The sequence below is a fragment of the Hemiscyllium ocellatum genome, chromosome 32 (genome assembly GCF_020745735.1).
Source record: "Hemiscyllium ocellatum isolate sHemOce1 chromosome 32, sHemOce1.pat.X.cur, whole genome shotgun sequence".
Lineage (NCBI taxonomy): Eukaryota > Metazoa > Chordata > Chondrichthyes > Orectolobiformes > Hemiscylliidae > Hemiscyllium > Hemiscyllium ocellatum.
The window spans coordinates 18,421,005-18,442,506 of NC_083432.1; the positions used below are offsets into that span (position 1 = coordinate 18,421,005).

Sequence of the window (21,502 nt, forward strand, 5' to 3'; positions counted from 1 at the left end):
AGCTGATGCAGGAACAATGACATCTCAGTGTGGCTCATGGATTCTGAGAGTGAAAATCCCAAGCTGAGCTTGATAGGAGGTTGGCTGAGGGTGGTGGGAATTGTAAAGCCAATGGGTAAAGACATTCCTGGTCGGGCCTCCAATGGATAAGGGATAGATTTCTGTCTGGATCAAGGGGAATGAGGTGGTGTCATCTTGGTATTCCAAAATCTCATAAACAGCAGTAAGACCATAACACTATAAGATATAGGAGTGGAAGTAAGGCCATTCGGTCCATTCATCATGACTGATGGGCACTTCAACGCCACTTATCTGCACTCTCTCTGTAGCCCTTAATTGGCTGCGAGATTAAGAATTTATCAATCCCTGCTTTGAAGACATTTAACGTCCCAGCCTCCGCTGCACTCTGTGGCAATGAATTCAACAATGGGAATTCCACAATGAATGGGGGAATGGATCAGTTTATCCAGAATTGTGTGAAGGATAAAGGATTGCGAACACAGTGTTGAATTTCCCAAAGAGTGACCTGAGCTCAGTTGGTTGTGCCTTGGCCTCAGTCCAGAAGGTTGTACATTCACGTTCTGCCCAAGTGCTGTCTGAGCTGAAAAATCTAAATTCCTTACGGCATTTGCTTTCTGCATTAAAGCCACTACATAAATACAAATATTTGTTCAAACTTCAGTGAAGCACTTTGAGAAAATTGTCCCTTGAGAGAGCGAGAAATGCTAAACCAGGGTTGTACCTGCCTTTTCCAGTGGTTCAGGCAATTATACAAGATGCTTTCTTTCAAAAGAGAGGGTTCATTTCAGGAGTTCTAGTCACATTCTTTCCTCAGAAATCATTAGCAACAAGATCCAGATTGTCGAGTCATTCATCTCACTGCAGTTTGTGAAAATATCGCTGCACATAGGTTCGCACCTATAACTGTCACATGATGCAGTGAGAACACATCAGAGCACATATATCAATTTGATATGAAGACCTTGGGATGTGCTTCTCTGACTCTAGCCTCTTGAGCGTCTTTTGTTTTAATCTCTTCATCTTTGCTAGCTGTGCCTTTCAGCTGTCAAAATCTAAAGCTCTCAAATTCCCTCCTTAACCTTTCCATTTCTCCACCTTTCTCTCTCTCCTCCTCAAAACCTACCTCTTCAGATGTTACATTATATAAACGATGCCCAGTGATATTGAAGTTGTTTTAATCCTTAAGATGTGGATAAAAGCTAGAGAAGGGTCAGACCATTCAGTCCATCAAGTCTGCACCGACCCTTTGAAGGGCAACCCGAATACAGCCCTCTAACTGTAAGCTAGCATTTAGTAAGTCTAATTTGCATCCCTGGACACCACAGGGTAATTTAACATCACCAGTCCACCTAACCTGCACATCTTTGGACTGTTGGAGGAAATCCACACAGATGCAGGGTGAATGTGCAAACTCCACACAGCCAGTTGCTCAAGGCTAGAATTGAAGCTGTGTTCCTAATCCTGTGAGGCAGCAGTGCTAACCACTGAGCCACCGTGCCGCCCCAAAGACAGCATTTGAAAATATTTCTTCTTCCAAATAGTTAGCATAAGTCTTTCGCCCACTTGAATCATGTAGTTTACTGTGTTGTCCAAACAACAGCGTGGATAAGTTTCTGCTGAGCAAACAAATCCAGTCCTCCAGGGCCAGACTGTACTGCGCCCAATTAACCATGTGGTCACATGAGTTTCTCTATGATCATTATGGGGAAACCTGTATGGGCTGCAGTGCTGGCTCTCCCCAAGGAGATGCAGCTTTCCTTGGCATTGCTTCAAGTGACACTATATGAAGCAAACTCTTTCCCACTAATTGTGGCAATGGTGTATGTTGTGCAATGTTGTACAAAGTGTGAGGATATTATTGAATGTTGCAAAATGGCAACCTGCAGCTAAAGATAAAAGCAGAAGGCACCAGCTACTCCATATTTCCTACAGTCTGTTTGGGTTTTTCTGCATCTTAACCATGCATCTTAATCAGGGTTATAGAGCACCAGAAATCCTTAAACCAGTACCGGGATAACTTGCTCCACACAAAAATTCCAGCGCACAAATTAAATGGTATTTTAACAAATAGCTGAACAGATCAAGTGAATTCGAGCATTATGGATAGCACAGGTAATTGCTTCAGACTGCCAGTAAATCAGCCATTCACTGAGCACCAGTTTCAATCTACAGTACCATCGAAAACTGCCAGTACAGTAAAAGAGTATCTGTACAATTGTCTCATAGTAGAGCCCTTCCTTGAATGTCGCTATTGGTTTGATTCCAAAATTCAAATGCTTTAAATATTCCAACTTATTTTGTGAATCACTTGCTGATTGTAATAAAGTTATTGGGGCTGGGTATTGCATTTTGCGAAGGTATTAATCAGAAAGAAATTTGAGGAGTGAAGGTCTACTATTTGTAAAACTGCAAAATCTCTGCTGAGGACAGTTTGGATTTATTACTGTTCAAATCATAAATGTGGTTTATTTGATAACCAAGCACCAAAGCCTTGCCTTTAGTCTAATTGTAACTTCTAAATGTTGAAATTCAAAGAAAGAGTGAACAACACATATATTTCAATAAATTAATTTGATTAAAAGCAAGGGGGCCTACATTTAAATAGCATCCAACTGATTTTTCCAATCCTCAAAAGGTAGAAACTAGTCCAAAGACTTCACCTTCTATCATGAGGTGACACAGTGGCTCAGTGGTTAGCACTGCTGCCTCACAATGCCAGGGACTTGGACTTGAATGCTCAGGGAGTTTGCACATTCTTCCCATTTCTACGTAGGTTTCCTCTAGGTGCTCCAGTTTCTTCTCACAGTCCAAAGATGTGTAGGTTTGATGAATTGGACATACTAAATTGCGGGTCAGGCAGCATCCAAGGAGCATGAAAAATTGACGTTTCAGGCAAAAGCCCTTCATCAGGAAACATCGATTTTTCCTGCTCCTCAATGCTGCCTGACCCCCTGTGCTTTTCCAGATCCACTCTAATCTTGACTCTGATCTCCATTATCTGCAGTACCTATTTCCACCATGCTAAATTGCCCACAATGTTCAGCCAAGTGTAGGTTAGGTGCATTAGTCAGAGGAATGTATAGTGATAGAGTAAGGAAATGGGTCTGGGTGGGATACTCGTCAGCAGGTCCATGTGGACTTGTTGGGCCAAATGGGCTGTTTCCACACTGTAGGGATTCCATGATATTCCTGTGAAGTGTTGGTTTAACTCCTTTTCCAGAAGGCAGCACCTCTCATAGTAGACCCACTAATCAGCATTATCATCAATGTCTTGTCCTCACATGGCTAGAATGGGGCTTGAACCTATAATTATTATAAACTCAGAGACCAGAGTTTAAGACTGAGTCATAGATATCCCACTGAACCAAACACATAGCAGTCCTCTACTCTATGTAGATCAAGAGGTTAGTTGGGAGTGACTGCCCTTGACATCAAGGCAGCTTTTGACTGGCATTGGGGAACACCAGCAAACCTCGTGTCAATGGGAATTGGCAGAAACCTCTGGGGTCTCCCTCAACACAAAGGCTATGATTGGAGGTCGATTGTCTCAGTTGTGGAAGAGTTTTGCAGAGCCCAACCATCTTTAGCTGCATCATGAATGAACTTCTCACCATTAAAAGGTTGTCCAAAATTTAGCACAATTCCATAGGTACTGTAGCAGTCCATGTCCATATACAGCAACTAACAGGCATGGATAATAAATGGCAAGTGACATTGCTGCCTCACAATTGAGGGGCAATGACTCCGTTCAAACAAGAGAGAATCTAACCATCACCTTTAGACATCCAGTTGCATTACTATTACTGAATCCCCACTATCAATGTCCTGAAGTCCCAGCTAACCAGTCTTATACATATTGTGGCTACAAGAGCAGGTCAGAGGCTGGGAACTTTCCAGTGAGGACCTAAATTCCTGATTCCTGACTCCCCAAAGCCAATCCATCATCTACTTTAAGGTAGGATTGATTACAGGATAGAAGACTGTATCATAGACCTGTCAACACTTATTCTAATGTTAAAAATCCCACTCCAGTCCAACACCGGTACCTCCATATCATGACTTATTCTAATGGGTGGCTTGTCCCTCTCCCCTCACTGTTGAACTTGTTGGTTTTTCTCCTTTGCTCTATTCTACCAATAACCTGGATTTAGACACAGTAGAGTAATTCCAACTCTTTATTTCCTCAGTTACTACATTCTAATACAGAACACAATAGTCTCCATCTCTCTGAGTTTTCTGCCCATGTCATAATTGCATTATCTTTTATTGCCCATCCCAGTTGGCCTTGTGAAGGTAGTGATGAACTCCCATTTTAATCTGCTGCAGTTCCTTTAATGTAGGTGTGCCAACAGTGTTGTTATGAAAGGATTTTCAAGATTTTGACCCAGTTACAGTGAAGGAACAGTGATATATTTCCAACTCAGGATGGTGTGCAGCTTAGAGGAGAACTTGAAGGTGCTGGTGCTGCTGTGCATCTGCTGCCCTTAGAAGAGACTGAATTACTCTATCTCTTGTTCCACATCATCTACAAGGTACTGGTTAGGAAGTTAATGGAATAAGTTTCACTTGCCTGGATGGGTGCAGCTCCAACAACACTCCAAAGAATTCTTACAGTGCCCAACAAGTCCACATTGATCCTCTGAAGACTAACCCACCCAGACCCATTCTCCTTACATTTACCGCTGACTAATGCACCTAACCTACACATTCCTGAACACTATGGGCAATTTAGCATGGCCAATTTCCCCCTAACTACACATCTTTGATTGTGGGAGGAAACCAGAACACCCGGAGGAAACCCAAGCAGTCACAGGGAGAATGTACAAACTCCACATCTGAGGTTAGATTCGAACTTGAGTCCCTGGTGCTGTGAGGCAGCAGTGCTAAGCACTGGAAGCTTGGCATCATTTAGGTCAAAATTGGTTGGCATCATATCCACCATCTTTAACATATATTCTCACCACCATCGATGAACAATAGAATCAGTATGTACCATCTACAAGATATACTGTAGCACACCACAATGAGTCCTTTGGTAGCAACTTTGGTGCACTATATCACCTAGAAAGACACCGTTATGCATCCTGTTACATTAAACAGGAAGTTTCCAGCAGCACTTCACAGTAAGATTGGTTCCTCCTTGGAATCTTTACTTTTCATCCAGACTAAATCCATTTTGTGAATTAAAAGTATCCCCATGACTTGCAAAATGCCACAGTTTCTATTCTACCCTGGCATAACTTCTAACTGCCCATTCTACAGGCCTTGTACCTGCCATTAGTTCTACCCCTGCACCACACACCGAAGGTGGGTTGATTTTGATAATTGAGAGGTCTATAAAGCATCATGGATCAATCATTCCAATGGCCTAGCCTTGAATTGTATGGACAGGTTGTCACTCTAAAAGGATGGGGTATGAAGGGCTGGGTGAGTCAGCAGCTCAATGGGCCTAAGTCTAACATAGAAGATGTTCTACTTGCATGTTTGTTACAAGGTCAGTCATTTCCAGTAGGATTGATCAGCTTTGTCCAGTTTTTAAGATGAGACCAAGAAGCGATCCCACATCTGCTCTGAACAGCCATGCCTTCCACTCAGCTCTGTGTTCCTGGCAATATGACAGAGGTGCTGCAACATTGACAGAAATTCCACTTGCCTCTCTCCATGACATTAAACTGCAACAGAACAGAAACTGGGTCATCCCAAGCTCTGGTTCAAGTTCCTGGCCTTTCAAGGGTACATGCCACCACTTTCAGCTCCCAACATTACTGAAAAAAAGGACAGATGAAGTCAAAGCTTTTTGATTTGCTCTCATCGGGACTAACATGCAAGGAAACAAACTTGGAAAGGGAACACCAATGTATTGAGTATGAGAAGAGAGTACTGATTAGTTTGACTATTGTTGGCATGGGGATTCAGCAGGAACAGTTAACCATCAATCTTAGTTGAAAATATTCAATATTGACCATCAAAGGTGCCTCTGCCTTCCCATACTAACAATTCCCATACAATGTTGTATCAATTGCTGTTCCCATGTCCACATTTGATTTCTTGTGTATCAAGCCCAGTGAGTGCAAAACATAAAGTTTTAACTTAATATCTTTATTTGGTAATGTTTTAGTTCTATCACCCTGACCAAGGAACTTTGGCATCTGATACTGAAAATTGTAGAATTAGACGCTAATGCTATATTAGATGAATGTGATAAGAAACTCTTTAATAACTATTAAGTGCAGGAATATGCTTAAGATTCCTGTATCAATGTACTTAAAAGAATACTTGAGATTTATTGTTAAATTGATTGCTGATGAAGGAACTAGCTTTGGTTCTGTTTACCTTTGATATGTATCAATGTCCAATGCCTCAAGGCAGTCATACAAATACGTGTGAAAACATATAATACCTTGAAGCAATACCAGAGGCAAGGTCAGAAGCCTTGTGTCTACCCAACCATGCAAAGGAACCTCACATGATATAGTCTAGTTAGATATGGTCCATTCAAAGACTGATTACAAACCCCTGAGGTAAATAGAGTGGCTCAGAACAATAAAACATGAGGGCAATAGCTGAGCAGTCAACACATAAACTCACAATCTTCATCAATAGTTAATCCTAGTCAGACCAACCAATCAACCTGCAGTTAAGATAATCTGACTAACTAGGGTGTAACCATAAGTTTCTTAACTTACCTCTTGTAGTGATTGGAGTGAAGTTGGCCAGGTGGACCTTATTGAATATGAGTTTCCTGATTGGGGCAATTAACCTAGGCTAATTAGGGAGTCCTGGCTGACAGATAAACAGGAATTTCAAGGATTCTTCTCACTCGCGGGATGGGCTCTGAGCCAGCTGGTCAGAGTCCATGTATTGTCCACTTCTAAATAAAGGGTGACTTGGTAACTGGATACTGACTGCTGCGGAGTTACTTCACCTCTATATGTGTCTTTTTTTTTAACCTATCATCTCTTGGCAATAAAACTGTTGAACTTGCAGTAAAATTGTGTCAGTTATGGTTCACAATCTCGAGGAAATGACATGGGTCAGGTACACACAAAGTTGACTGTAATTGACTGGAACATCTCCAGCTGGGACAAAGACCTCTTTAACAGAGACAATCCTCATCATGTCCCTGTGCTTGTAGCACTTGTATTCTTCAGTGGAAGTCAGGAGATGAATTTATAAGAATATGGTTTTATGGCAGCCCTTAGGGACTTTAGGCTGCCGAGCACCTCATCAAAATAAGGCTTAACTAGATTCTATTCCCAATAAAACCTGTTCAGAATTAAATTCTCCTGTCTTATGTCATTTTTTTTCAGACAATGTAAACTGATCCATTCTAGAGACTTTTGAGATTAATAAGGGCAAGTGTAATAATGTGACATTAGACTGGAATCGTCAAAGACATTGAACGTTACCTTTAACAGAGTCTCCTGTAAACTCCCCCATAGCGAGTGAGTAACCTGTAAAGCAGATGTGTTCAGACTGTAATGAAGGTAATAACATGAGACATATTTCACCATCTTTCGAGCCGCATTTAACAGAGCAAATCTTCAAATGGAAGGGTTCTGATTTTCCCTCATCCAGACAAATTACCTCTTGCACTAGAATCCGAATATCTGACAGGGTTACAAAACTGATCTGTCATTTAACTGACAAGATAATGTGGGATGTGGTACCAACATGACAATATCTTCAATAATCTGCTTTTAAGCATCAATGTCTTGATAGATCAAATCTCTGACAGGACTGTAACAAAGGATACATATTTGATGGAATGCCTGTTGACGGTTTCAGAGAGAAAGAAAATATTGCCAGTGATTTTTAGAATAGATTACATTCAGACTGCACATGAAGAAACCTCATAATATATCAATAGTGGAAGCTTATTCCGTCTTCACTTCAAAACCAATTATCGGTAACGTATAAATTATGTATAAAGTAACTCAAGAGATAGGGGCGGACATTAATTGCTGGCCAAGTCAGTAAAGTCCACATTCCATAAGTCAATTAAAAACAAAATGAATACTTTGCCATCGGACACCCTTAGAAACCTGGTGGTAGTGTTGTGTGCACATCATTGAATAATTCATTCTAAGACTCGGTCATTTGATGTATAGGTTGCCTTATCAGGAGGGCAGTAATTTCTTTTTTGTTTTTAAGTTCACTGTTGTTCTTTAAAAGCCTTTGAATGTAACTCAAACAATTTTTAAACTTCAAGGTCCCCAAATTGGGTGGACTGACACTCACAAATTGACTTGAAGGAGTCCCAAAGCTGAGGGAATTCTGATGAATTTCTGAAATGATCAAAGGAAAATGACAGCCATACACTTGGGATTAGCAAGAGGGAAAATGGTGACACACACCTGGCTAGTGGGTTATTTGGCAAGTGCTTGGACAAGGCACAGAGTTATTCTCATGGGAAAGTGAATGAAAGGGGAGAAAATAGATCATTATTGAAATAAATACTATTAGTGTTTAGTTCTCAGATATTATAGTATGATATTCTTTGAAGGTAACAAATAGAGTCAGGGTGACTGCTGTCCGCTTGAAAATTGCTCTATGTAACCTGAGTAAGACAAATAAAAAGTCTGACTCCAAACAGATGATAACATAAGCTGGTCTGATACCTTGCAGCAGTACTGAATGAATGTTAGATTGTAGCTTTTTGATAAGGCATTTAACCACGTCTTGGCACCCCGGTCATATTGGCTTCAAACAGTCCATTACATTGACATGAAGAAAGGACGTTCCTGCTAGTATTCTGACTAATATTCATCCATGAACTAATATAATGAAATATGATTATTAGATTATTAGAATCTTAGAAGGGCTGCAACACTGAAGAAGGCCATTCAGTCCATCATGTTGTATCTCTGTAAGAGTACTTCACTTCAACACACTCTCCTGCAGCTTTGCAAGCTTTTCTGTTTCAGATAAGGATTGAATTTTCCTTTGAATGCTATGAATGAATCTATGTCCACCATATTCTCATGCAATGCATTTTCTAGATTCTAAACACGCAGTAAAAACCAGTGTAAAGCTGGTTTGGGAATAGGTACAGAATCAGAGTTCTGATAAACTAAGATATAGGAGTGGGGTCCACAATTTCTTCTTGTTTTTTGTAACACTGTGAAGAAATGCAAAGTGCTGTACATTAGATTAAGATTATATTAAGGAAAGGTTAACTATGTGTTTGGCAGGCAGAGGTATTGGACAAATCAAAGGTGGATTTGTTTGAGCAGCTGACTATTTTCCACATGAGGAAATACATCTGAGCATCTTCCAATTATTGGGCAATCTACTTATATAACATTCAGAGTCTGTGCTTTTAAAGGCACATCCTGCTGAGTTAGGTCAAGAGATACGAAGTAGAAATTTGTGGAGTCAAAACTTTTGACACCCCCTCAAATGTTATAAGAATAATATGGCATTTCATTCAAGAAATAAGGTTGCAGCCCAAAGATGGAATGTCATTGTAAGTTTCATCAGAATATTCATACATACAAATCAAGTTACAAACATGGAACCATGTGACAAAGCTATTAAAAATAGATCACAAAACTGAGCAAGTCACAGGAAACTGATGAATGGGACCTTAAAGGAAATACTAAATTACAATTACAATTAAAAATTACAAATTTATATAACATTCCTGAAGAAAGGCACTGAAATACATACAGATTTTATCAATTAATTACATTGTTGACAACCTCGACCATGTCTACAATAGCACTGTATCCCATGACCATTCCATTCAATATCTTACAGAGATGAATTTAGCCAAAACATTAGCGTTGATCTCAATGTGGTCAGAAGAAGTGCTGAAATTAGGAAGGATGTATAAGGGGATTTCTGAAGTTAGTATAAATATTAACTCTTAGATATTTTCTAATCAATCTTTTCAGAGATGTTATTACATACCTCTGGAGCAGGTGGGATTTAATGCTGGGTCTCCTGGCTCAAAGTTGGGGGCACTACTACTGCAACATAAGAGCTCTATTTAGTTTGCTTATTTGTAGGGTTGCAACATTCACATAGAGGGCGTGACTAATGTTGGGATTAATTCCAATACAAACTTCTTTTTTTTTTGTTTTGTGTTCAGTGAGTCCAGATTGGTGCAAAGGATGGGCACAAACAGTGCCAACAGCTAATTGGACAAGGATTCTGGAAGGATTGTGAGATCTTAGAATAAACAAGAAATTTATTTTGTTTCCTTCAGCATACCATCCAATCAAGCACCCCATTCAAACTTGCTGGTCTATCTATACTCAAGATTTGCAATGTTTTCTTTTCACTTCTGTCTGGATATAATTGCCAAATCTTATATGCATGGGCATTCAGGTAGTGATAGAACTTAACCAGTTGATAATTTATCAGGGCAAGGTATTGTTAAGTTCTCCAGTGGTTGCTCAGCTAGGACCACCTAACCAATTATAGTATTTGACTGCATGAGTTCTCACAGCGAAAGAAGGAAAACTCCACTCCCATACAGGGCAGCACGGTGGCTCAATGGCAAGCACTGCTGCCTCACAGCGTGAGGGACCCGGGTTCAATTCCAGCCTTGGGCAACTGTCTGTGTGGAGTTTGTACATTCTCCCCGTGTCTGTGTGGGTTTCCTCCGGGTGCTCCGATTTCCGCTTGCAATCACAAAGATGTGCAGGTCAGGTGAATTGGTCATGCTAAATTGCTCAAAGTATTCAGGAATGTGTAGAATGGGTGTGTTAGTCAGGGGTCAATGTAGAGTAATGGGATATTCTTCAGGGAGTTGGTGTGGACACGTTGGGGCCTGCTTCCACTCTGTAGAGATTCTATAATAATCGTATGATAGGTCTATTCTATGATCCATGACTTAGATTTTGGAACTGAATTTGAGCAAATTATACCAATCTATTATTAAATCATATATAATCTCTGTGCTCCCCATATCTACGCTAGTTGCAAAAATACATGGATAATTAATTTCTGAAAGGATAATATATCTGGAGACTAGCATTAGGATTATGAAGGAAAATCATTCAAGTCTTACCTTCAAAATGGTTATCTTTTCTCCCTCTGGCATCTTTTGTTTCTTTCGTTAATCCTAGTGATCTCAGAGGCTGATCACGTTGGTAATTCTTGACAATCATGTCAATGTTGCTGGTAGCAAATAACTGACCTGAGTGGATTACAGAAAGTTTAAACAATTGTCCTTGAGGGGTGTTGTGCTAAAACATTCATTGTAGATTTTATAGGAAAAGTAGCACTGAGTAGTGTTCAGTATGCATAGGAATGGAGTGATATGGACAAAATGATTGATGCTACAATAACAATGATTTTTCAGAAAACCCAAAAGAACTGCAGATGCTGGAAATCAAAATGAAAATCAGAAGTTGCTGAAAAACTCAGCACGTTTATTACATCAGTGGAGGGAGGAACAGAGCCAACAGAAGAAGGGTCACTGGACTTGAAACATCATGTTATGTTATGAGAAAGCAGAGTGAGATTTGGTGGTATCATTAGGGAGACAGATAACTAAACAGCTTCAAAAATATAACTGAGACTTTTTTAAAAACATATTTTTATTGAAAAAATAGATTTTAAAAAATTTAACAACAGATACAAAACAATACAATTTAAAACAATACAAAGAAAGAACACAAAAAAGTTAAAAAAAAACCAACCCAACCTCATGTACAATATATAGAAAAATATATAATATAAAAACCCAACTAACTATGTAACTAAATAAATAATAGCCAACAACAAACTAATAGATAGTAATAACTCAACTCAGCCAAAGAAGACACTCATACGTTCACAGTTCCTCTTCTCTGGACACTGGACTTTGTAAAGTACAATTGTGACAGCTGTATAATAGCCCTTGTTAGTGTGGCTGATACATCTGTGTCCAGGTATTCCAAAAAGGGTTGCCATGTCTTTTCAAAATTCTCATTTTTGTGGTGTACCTTACTTGTGAAAAATAACCCTTCCACCAACCCGGCTGGCTCGGGGGTGGGGTTTTGGATACCCAACCTAGCAAAAGGGGAGAGAAAGAGTGTAGGGGCAAGATTGGGAGAGGATGAGTGTGGCAGCAGGATTGAGAGAGAGAGAGAGAGAGAGAAAGAGTGTGGGGGCAGGATTGAAGGCGGGGAGAGAAAGAGTGTGGGGGCAGGATTGAGAGAGGGAGAGAGAGAGAGAAAGAGAGAGATAGAAAGAGAGAGAGATAGAAAAAGAGAGGTAGATAGAGAAAAAAAAAGTGGGCAGCACAGTGGCACAGTGGTTAGCACTGCTGCCTCACAGGGCCAAAGACCTGAGTTCAATTCCTGACTCAGGCAACTGACTGTGTGGAGTTTGCACATTCTCCGCGTGTCTGTGTGGGTTTCTTCCGGTTTTCTCCCACAGTCCAAAGATGTGTGGGTCAGGTGAATTGGCCATGCTAAATTGCCCTCAGTGTTAGGTAAAGGGGTAAATGTAGGAGAATGGGTGGGTTGCGCTTCGGCGGGTTGGTGTGGACTTGTTGGGCCGAAGGGCCTGTTTCCACACTGTAAGTAATCTAATCTAATTCTTTCTTGCGCAGAAAGTGAGAATGTTGAAAAGTTTTTTTCTGATGTGCATCTGCAGGGAACGCACTGGGTAGGCCCAGAAGAAGAGAAATTGGGTCCTTCTCCACCCTTACACCTCAAGTCCTCTCCATTGCACCCAGCACAGTGCTTGAAGCCTACCACAGGACCAGAGACAATGGATGTGAGTGCCCATACAGACATCGCACTTGGGACATATTGAAGATACCCCTGATTTAAATTTTGATAAATGGTCCGGAGCCAAGTGGACCCTGTGGAGAAGTTTCAATTGTTAAGTATTGGTCCTATTGCAAATTGATATCTTTATTGCGTTTTCCCAAATATCTTGCCATGTCTCTGAGAAGACTTCCACACCTAGCTCTCTCTCCCACACCCTGCAGAGTGGATCGAACTCATCTGAGGAGGCAGCCCCCAATTGATGATATAAAGTGTTGACAGAAAGTGTACTCTTAGCACTGGGTACTCTCCTGTCTATGTCAGATTTGTAGGGATCAGTCAAAAGTGTAGTCTGATTTTGAGTAAAATCTCTAACATGAAAAAAACGAAAGAGGTCCCTGTTAGATAGCTCATATTTCCGTGCTAACTGATTGAAGGACACCATTGTGTCTCCCTCAAATAAATCAACTATGCAAGACACACCCCTAGCTGCCCAACATTTGAATCCTGAATCTATCATCCCCGGTTGAAAACCCGGCATACCCACTATAGGTGTAAGAGAAGAGCTTTGCCAATATTGCCTTCCCTCCATGCTTTAACATTATTGATAACAATTGGGTTATGGAAATATTCCCTAACTGTCCTCATTTTGTCCAGAAGCAGCATGCTAGTCAGGAGTACTTTGCCTGGGAGGCTTCGATATCTAACCATATTGAGATGGTCCCTACAGACCCAATTACTCACATAGGATAAAAGCGAGCTCAGTTGGTAGCTTTTAATGTCCGTAAGGTCTACTCCCCCCAATCTGTGAGGCAATGCAGTTCAGCCAATTTAATGAGGAGCGGCTTATGATGCCAAATAAAGGAGTTGAACCAGCCATTTAATCTCCTGAATATTTGCTTATTGAAATTCGGGGGAGCATCTGTATAGGGTACAACAAAAGGGGGACAATATTCATCTTAATATGCGCTATCTGACCCAACCACGAGACAGGAAGTGCATCCCATCTTTGAAGGTCTTGTTTGATTTTGTCAAATAATTGAACAAAATTAGCTTCGAACAGCTGATCCAGAACTGGAGTAATGAATTTGCCCAAATACACAAACCCCTCTGTGACCACTTAAATGGGAATCGAGATTCGCCCTCAAGACCTAGCTTCTTCGTAAGACCACCCATAGGCATAGCCTCTGATTTTGCAGGATTAATCTTGTACCCCGAAAAAAGCACCAAACGCATCGATGCATTGTATCAGGTGAGGCACTGAAACTGCTGGATTTGACAAAAAAAGGACATTGTCCACGTACAACTAACTCTTATGTAATTTTGACCCCACTTCTGGAGCTGATATATTAGGATCCCTACAAATGGCTTCTGCCAATGCTTTAATCACTGATGTAAAAAGTAGTGGTGAAAGGGGACAGCCCTGCTGGCCGCCCCAAAAAATGTTAAAATTGCTTGATCGCACCCCATTGGTAATGACGGCAGCGAGAGGGTCACTGTAGAGAACCTTTACCCATCTTGTAAAGACTTCATCCAAGCCAAACCGCTCCAGAGTATAGGAAAGAAACGGTTGCTCAACTTGGTCAAATGCCTTCTCTGCATCTAGAGAAGTCACTAATCCCTGTATTGACTGTTGTTGACATGTTCGAATTACATTAAGCAGCCTCCTAACACTATCGAAGGACCTGCAGCCCTTTATGAAGCACATCTGGTCCTCTTTAACAATAGAGGGTAATACAGTCTCCAGCCTTAACGCAAGAGTCTTAAAGAGGATTTTAAAGTCCACATTGAAGACTGAAATGGGCCTATACGAAGCACAGTCCTCCGGGACCTTCCCTTTTTTAAGAATGAGCAAAATATTGGCCTCTCTCAGAGATGGCGGGAGACAATCATGGCTGTATGAATCATTAAACGTATTGAGTATCAGGCCTGACAGTATGTTTATAAATCCTTATAGAATTTGCTGGGAGGTCCATCAGGACCAGGCGCCTTCTGCCCTGAAGCGGCTTTACAGCCTCCTGCACCTCTTGCTCTGACAAGAGGGCTTTGAGAAAGGACTTTTGTTTGGGAGTCATGCCTGGGAGCTCCAGATCCTTGAAAAAGGACTCCATTTTGGCCCAACCCTCCACACAACCCTCAGATTGGTAAAATTTAGAGAAAAATCTCTGGAATGCCACATTAGTCTTTTTGGAATCATATGTTAGGTTCCCAGACCCTTCCCTAATCACTGTAATGGCTTAAGGGCAGTCCTTTTCCTGGTGAAATATGCTAAGTATTTGTCTGGCCTGTCACCATGCTCATTCAAGCTTTGCTTTGCAAAGGTAAGCTCTTTCTTTGCTGTCTGCGTGAGCATGGAATTCAATGCAGACCGCAGCACCATAATCCTCTGTAGCTTGACCAATGAGGCCTGTCAAAGTAAGCCTTCTTGGCTGCCTTCAACCGTGCTTCAAGGAGACATTGGTGCTCACCCTTCTGCTGCTTCCTACTAGCAGAGTAGGAAATAATTAACCCCTCAGCATAGGCTTTGGCAGTTTCACAAAGGACGGATGGGCTACTGACCAAGCCTGAGTTAATGTCTAGGAACATCTGAAATTCCCTAGTGAAATACTCCACAAACTTATTATCCTTGAGGATAAAGGGATCCATTTACCAGTACCTTGAACCCACTGTAACGTCCTTAATCTTAACCAACAGGTACACTGGAGCATGATCGGAGATGGTAATATTACCAATCGTACAAGATGCCACCAAGTCCAGGGTTGCCACAGGTCAGAAAAAAAAATCCTGGTGTGACATCTGTGTGGATTGGAAAAAAACACAAAATCCCTGCCTGTAGGGTGGAGATGCCTCCAGATGTCCACCAACCCTAACTCTACGCATAGATCCACTAATTATTTAGTTTGCACAGAAGCTATCGAGGGTTGTTTGGGCAACCTGTCTACTGTGGGATCCATGAGACAATTAAAATCTTCCCCATTCCAGGACTCAAGACTGATCAGTTTGCAAAACACATCTACCAAAAATTTGAGGGGATGAGCTTGAGGGCAAGAAACATTTAAAACCCCATATTCTTCCCCATTTATTAGGGCTTTGAGAATTACAAATTTCCCGTATGTGTCATTCACATGCTCTAGTAACTTAAATGGGAGATTCCTCCCAATCAATATAGCCACTCCCCTACTTCTGGTATTAAAAGACGAAAAGTAAACTGGATCAAAGCCATTCTGCTGTAGTTTCAAATGCTCCCTACCATCCAAATGTGTCTCCTGTAACAAAGCAATATCCACCTTCTCCTTTCTAAGACTCAAAAATGCCTTCATCCTCTTAATTGGTGAGTGACTCCCCTTGATATTCCAGGTACACCATTTAATCAAGTCATTAGCCATAACCTTGTGCAGTAACAAAGCTGAGGGACTTGAACCACAAATCGCTAAGTCTTAGTGTCACATGATTCATCAAACATAAAAACTACATAAACTAAAACCACTACATTTAACAAACCTACATAGCTATCAAAAATTATATACAATAAAAATAAAAAAAAAACTAACATATAAAACGCCAATGGCGCTGAATAGGGGAACTCACTCCCTGCCCAAAGTGGGCAACTACCCATCCCAAACTGCCTATAAGTAGGCATCTAGCCATCCCAGCCAATTTGCCTCCTACTAGCTAGAGCCACACTGCAAACACAAGCAGAAAAGAAAGTAAATCCACCATGGAAGAGAAAAAGGGGTGAATACCCCACCCATCCTTTGGCATAACTTAACTTAGAAATTGAAAGTACATGCCTCATTACCGCCAAACGTAGTTTAAGCCAAATTATTACCAATAAAAAAAGGAAAAGAAAGCTCCAACCGGACTTCCTTTGTTTCTTAAAAAAATGTCATACCCAAACCATGCTATTGTTCATACATACTAAATTGTTCAGATTAATGTAATTTGTCCAAACGTCTCTTGCCTTCTCCAATGTGTTAAAGAGATGTACGGATCCATGTTAGGTGTACCGTAGCACTGCCAGATACCTCAGAGAGTACTGGATCCCGAGCTCCCTCAGTCTTCTCTTGACACCATCATAGGATTTTTTTTCTGGATCACCGCCACTGAAAAGTCCTGGAAGAACATGATCTTAGAGCCCTCGTAAATTAGGGCCTTCAGATCCTTCCCCTTGATTCTGGAAGCTTCCACAATTCTTTCCTTATCCCAATAGTGATGAAACCGCACCAGGAGAGGATGAGGATGTTCACCTAGACCTGACCTCTGTGCCGTGACCCAGTGAGCCCTCTCAATCTTCAAGCCTTTCATTCCAGCCTCCAAGTTAAGGAATTTTGGCAACCAGTCCTCAATAAATTCCACCTGCCGCTCACTTTCCTTACCCTCCAACAGACTGGCGATCCGAATATTTTTTCTCCTGCCCCTGTTCTCAAGATCATCCACTTGGTCACGTAAACTATGGACATGTGCCTTCAGGGCTTGGATTCTGTCCTTGGAGGAACTGGTATCAGTTTCCACCAGTGGGACTCTGTTTTCAACCTCATCCGTCCTTTTTTCCAGGTCTCCCAGCTGCTGTTCATGCTTCTGCAGCATGATAGAGATCGGGGCCAGCTTCTCCTTCATCTGCTTACCCAACATCTCGCGATATTTCATGAGCTCGTTCACCAGGGCCTCGAAAGTAATCGAGTCCGAGGATCCTGCAGACTAGGCCGCGGGCCCAGCCTCAGACGCTCCTCCTCCCTTCTTCGGCATCTCTGGACGGCAAAAACACAGGTAAGTTAATTTTTCACAGTTTCCTGAGAATCCATGGTCCGGGTTTGGCAGGTTGGAAGTTCGTCCTGCTTGTGCTGCAATGTAGAGCTCTGCAATGAGATCCTCCTAGATTGCCGCCATCTTGGATCCAGCACATGACTGAGACTCTAATTGTGCTTCAATGCTTTTTCTGTGGGATGTATCTCAAACCACAATAGCACTTGTAAAGTTTAAAACTGCAGCAGCCATACTGGGAACAAGCTTCAAGTTTGTGCATGAGTGGAGAGTAATGAGGGGCAAAGCAGAATCAGGCTTATCCAGATACACATATGATTTCACACTATGCTCTCCCAGCCTGTGATGGAAGTGAATGTAGCAGAACTTCCAACATATTATGAAAGACAAAGTCCTCTCAACGTAAACCAACAGGCCAGGGATGTCTCAAGCGCGGCTCTTATCCTGTCTATGTCACTGCTGAAGATACAGCACAAATCAGATCTCTGGTAAAGGAGAAGCATCAGCAGATCCCAGGAATCTCTCAACCATAACAAATCACATTGCTGTCTGCTGAACTTTAATACTGCCTGCCTGTGTGACATTTATCATGACTCTGATGGAAATAGTATGCCCCATTATTCTATAAGATTTTGCAAATGTGAAATAAGACCAATTTAATCTCTAGAGTGGTTAATGCCTCACTGTGACCACTATGGAACAAAGAACAAAGAACTATACAGCATTAAACCTATACTGTCTAGTTTTGGAGTCCAGTACCCTGGGTAAAAGACTTTGGCTCTTCACCCTATCTCTGCTCCCCATGATTTTATAAATATCTATAAGGTCATATATAGATCATAGAATCCCTACTGTGTGTAAACAGGTTACTTGGTCAAACTAGTCTACACTGACCCTCCAAAGAGTAACCCACCCAGAGCCATTCCTCTACACTATTAGGCCTCCATTTACCCCTGACTAATGCACCTAACCCACACACTATGGGTAATTTAGCTTGGCCAATTCACCTAAACTGCACATCTTTGGAAATGTAGGAGGAAACCGGAGCACCCAGAGGAAACTCACACACACACACACACACACACGGGGAGAATGTGCAAACTCCACATGCCAGTCGCTCGAGGCTGGAATCGGACCTGGGTTCCTGGCGCTGTGAGGCAGCAGTGCTAACCACTGAGCCACCTTATCATCCCACAGCCTCTGACACTCCAGGGAAAATAGCCCAGCCTATTCAGCCTCTCCCAATATCTCAATCTATCCAACTCTTGTGACATCCTTGTAAATCTTTTCTGAACCCTATCAAGTTTCACAACATCCTTCCTATAGTAGGGAGACCAGAATTGCACACAATATTCCAAAAGTGGCCTAACCAATGTCCTATACAGCCACAATATGACCTTCCAACTCCTATACTCAATGCACTGACCAATAATGGCAAGAGTACCAAACGCCTTCTTCACTATCCTGTCCACCTGCGACTCCACTTTCAAGAAGCCAAGAAGCTATACTCCAAGATCTCTTTCTGGGTAATCCAAAATGAAGAATGGAGAAAAAATTGTGGCTGTAAGAGATGCTCCCTTTTTGAGGGATTTTCAGTGTTGGAGCTGATCTCCTCAAAGTTCTGGAGCAGCAACTACCATTTTATAAGCTGTTGCATTGATTTGGAACTTTGGAAAAAAAGCGATTAAAACAACAGCACTTTTAAAAAAAGGATGCCAGAAGTCATATGATACCAGGTTGTGGTCCAACAGATTTAATTGAAATCACAAGCTTTTGAGCACTGTTGAATGGTTAGCACTACCAGCCTTGGGTGATTGTTGTGTGGGGTTCGCACATTCTCCCTGTGTCTACATGGGTTTCCTCCTACAGTCCGAAAATGTGCAGGTTAGGTGGATTGGCCATATTAAATTTGTCTCGCAGTGTCCAGGGATGTGCAGGCTAGGTAGATTAGCCATGGTAAATGCGGAATTATGGGGACAGGATGGGAGGCTGGATCTGGGTGGAATGATCTTCAGAGGGACAGTGCAGGGTTTGATGGGCTGAACGCCATCTTTCTGCTCTGTTGGGGTTCTATGACTCTATGATATTAACAAAAAAAGATAGTGTCGATGACGAAAACGTAATACCACTGTTTGGGAAATCTAGAACTAGGGACCAGACCATTCAGAAGGGATGCTAGGGCACATAGAGATATACAGCACGGAAATAGACCCTTTGGTCCAACTTGTCCATGCTGATCAGACATCTTAAATTAATTTAATCTCATTTGCCAGCACTTAGCCCAAATCCCTCTAAACCCCTGCTTTTCTTGCACACCTCCAAATACCTTTTGTATTGTACTAGCCTCCACCACTTCCTCTGGCAGCTCATTCCATACACGTACCAACCTTTACTTGAAAAGGTTGCTCCCCCTTAGGTCCCTTTCTCACCCTAAACCTATGCCCCTGTAGTTCTGGACTCCCCCACCGCAGGGAAAAATCCTTGTCTATTTACTCTATCCATGCACCCCCCAACCCCTCCCCCCACCCACCATGATTTTACAGACAAATGGTGGTAGATATTTGAAACTCTCTTCCACAAATGGCAGTGAATGCTGTATCAGTTGTTAATTTTAAATCTGACATAGATAACATTTTGATAAGCGAAGGTATTAAGTGACATGGGCCAAATGCAGAGAGATGGAATTGGGCCAGGGATCAGCCATGATCTTACTGAATCGCAGAACAGGCTCAAGGGGCTGAATGCCTATTCCTGTTCCTACATTCCTATCTCCAGAACTGTATCCATTATTTCTCCTCCTGTGGTGACTGTATAGGAACCTTTTTTAGTGTTCTATGTACACATACAAGTGTTCTAGTCATTTCAACTTACACCACTAAAAATACTTGATTTTCAGCTACTTTGTCCTTTTCCAAAACCTCATTAGATGCCATCTCTTTTAGCCAGGCATTTTGGTCATCTTTCTCATCTCACACTTAGCTCCATTAAGTGTTTTTTTTCTCAATCCCTATGGCACACCAATAGAAGCTTTGCAGATGCAAGTAATTCCTGTTTTGGCTGAGAGAGTGAAGCCATACTTAATCATTAATTTTCCACAGTTAAGATAAACTAGAAAAACAAAAGCGCAAGTGTACCGCTACAAGGGCAATGTATTTAAATTAGGCACGACTGCTCATACTGTATCACATTATGTTAATGAGCAGCAATTAAGAAATGTTCTCGACATGTTGACTGTCTTAAATATAAGTGATGGGTTTTGTGGATTAGAAATGTAAAACAAAGGTGAATGCGTTCATAAATTAACAGCATTGCACAGGAATCTCTTTCTATTTGACTGTCACATAATCAGTGTTTAATAATAAACACTGATTATGGATCATTACAGAGAGAACCAGGCTGAATGAGAATTGAGCTTAAAGTAAATAAACCTAAAACTCAGAGCTTCGAAGGCAATCAACATTTTGGGTTTTACAATTAAACATAATCTATTATATGAAACACAGATCAGCAAGAAATAAATTATAGGACTATTAAGGAAAGAAAGAATCTGCATTGCATAACATCCTGTCATGTCCCCAGGATATCAAAAAGTACTCCTGCTCCTCCTATTCCAATGTTTAAGAATATATATTTTTATCACAGGTTGTAGCCTAGCAGATGGTCCTTTACGATCTCATGTCTGGCCACACGTCAGACAGATTTCCCTAAGTATAGCAGTCACCAATGTTATAGTATGAACTAATCTTTGCAGTAGGAGCCTTGAATAGGTGATAGACTCAAAGCATAACATGATTCTGCATGGCAATATCATGACATTACAGCTGACAGTAGACCTTTTGTAAATAAATGGCAAGTGTCACTATGTACTGAGGTTACACCAGTCCTCAGTATTGCCAAGGATGGGACTGGCCTCGCTCTAAGTAGTTGGACCATTCTGTACCACCTGTCCTTCATGGAGCAATTTGCAAAGAAAAACACCTTTGACCACAAGTCCATCAGGAAGTGATCAG

General features: G+C 41.4%; 1 protein-coding gene across 1 annotated transcript in view; it reads right to left on the minus strand.

Moving 5' to 3' along the window:
• The window catches only part of LOC132830713 (integrin alpha-8-like), a 158,805-nt gene that overhangs the window by 87,368 nt on the left and 49,935 nt on the right, over positions 1 to 21,502 (minus strand). Inside the window, exons 7-8 of the mRNA XM_060848536.1 lie at positions 11,042 to 11,170; positions 7,431 to 7,475 (exon numbers count right to left, since the gene is read on the minus strand). Coding sequence (XP_060704519.1) covers positions 7,431 to 7,475; positions 11,042 to 11,170 — 174 coding nt within the window. The remainder of the gene's footprint in view (positions 1 to 7,430; positions 7,476 to 11,041; positions 11,171 to 21,502) is intronic.